Consider the following 388-nt stretch of genomic DNA (forward strand, 5'->3'; position numbering starts at 1 on the left):
CCCCCCTCACCTGCACGGGGGGGTCGGCGTGCTGGATGTTGTCCTGCAGGTGGGACATGAGCATGAGGTCCCGGGCCTGGTACCAGCGGCTGTGGAGGGCGTGGTGGTAGATGTGGCACAAGATGGCGCAGGTCCGGATCCGGTCCGTCCGGTCCTTGGCGTAGATGAACTTGCAGAGACGTTCCATCAGTGCCGCCGAGTCTTCCTCCTCCTCCTCTTCCTCCTGCAGCTTCCTCTTCTCCTCCAGCTTCCTCCTCTCCTCCTCCTCCTCCTCCTTCTTCTTCTCCTCCTCTGTTTTCTCCTCCGTTTTCTTCTCCTCCATCTTCTCCTCCATTTTCTCCTCCATTTTCTCCTCCATCTTCTCCTCCCCTTCCACCTTCTCCTCCCC

At 59.8% G+C, this 388-nt stretch overlaps 1 protein-coding gene across 1 annotated transcript in view; it reads right to left on the bottom strand.

Moving 5' to 3' along the window:
• Nucleotides 1-10: 10 nt before the first annotated feature.
• The window catches only part of LOC103768817 (eukaryotic translation initiation factor 3 subunit C-like), a gene marked incomplete at both ends in the record, with an annotated part of 892 nt that continues 514 nt past the window's right edge, over nucleotides 11-388 (bottom strand). Inside the window, one exon of the mRNA XM_008935973.1 lies at nucleotides 11-225. Coding sequence (XP_008934221.1) covers nucleotides 11-225 — 215 coding nt within the window. The remainder of the gene's footprint in view (nucleotides 226-388) is intronic.

This window comes from Merops nubicus, unplaced genomic scaffold (genome assembly GCF_000691845.1).
Source record: "Merops nubicus isolate BGI_N331 unplaced genomic scaffold, ASM69184v1 scaffold49092, whole genome shotgun sequence".
Taxonomy (NCBI): domain Eukaryota; kingdom Metazoa; phylum Chordata; class Aves; order Coraciiformes; family Meropidae; genus Merops; species Merops nubicus.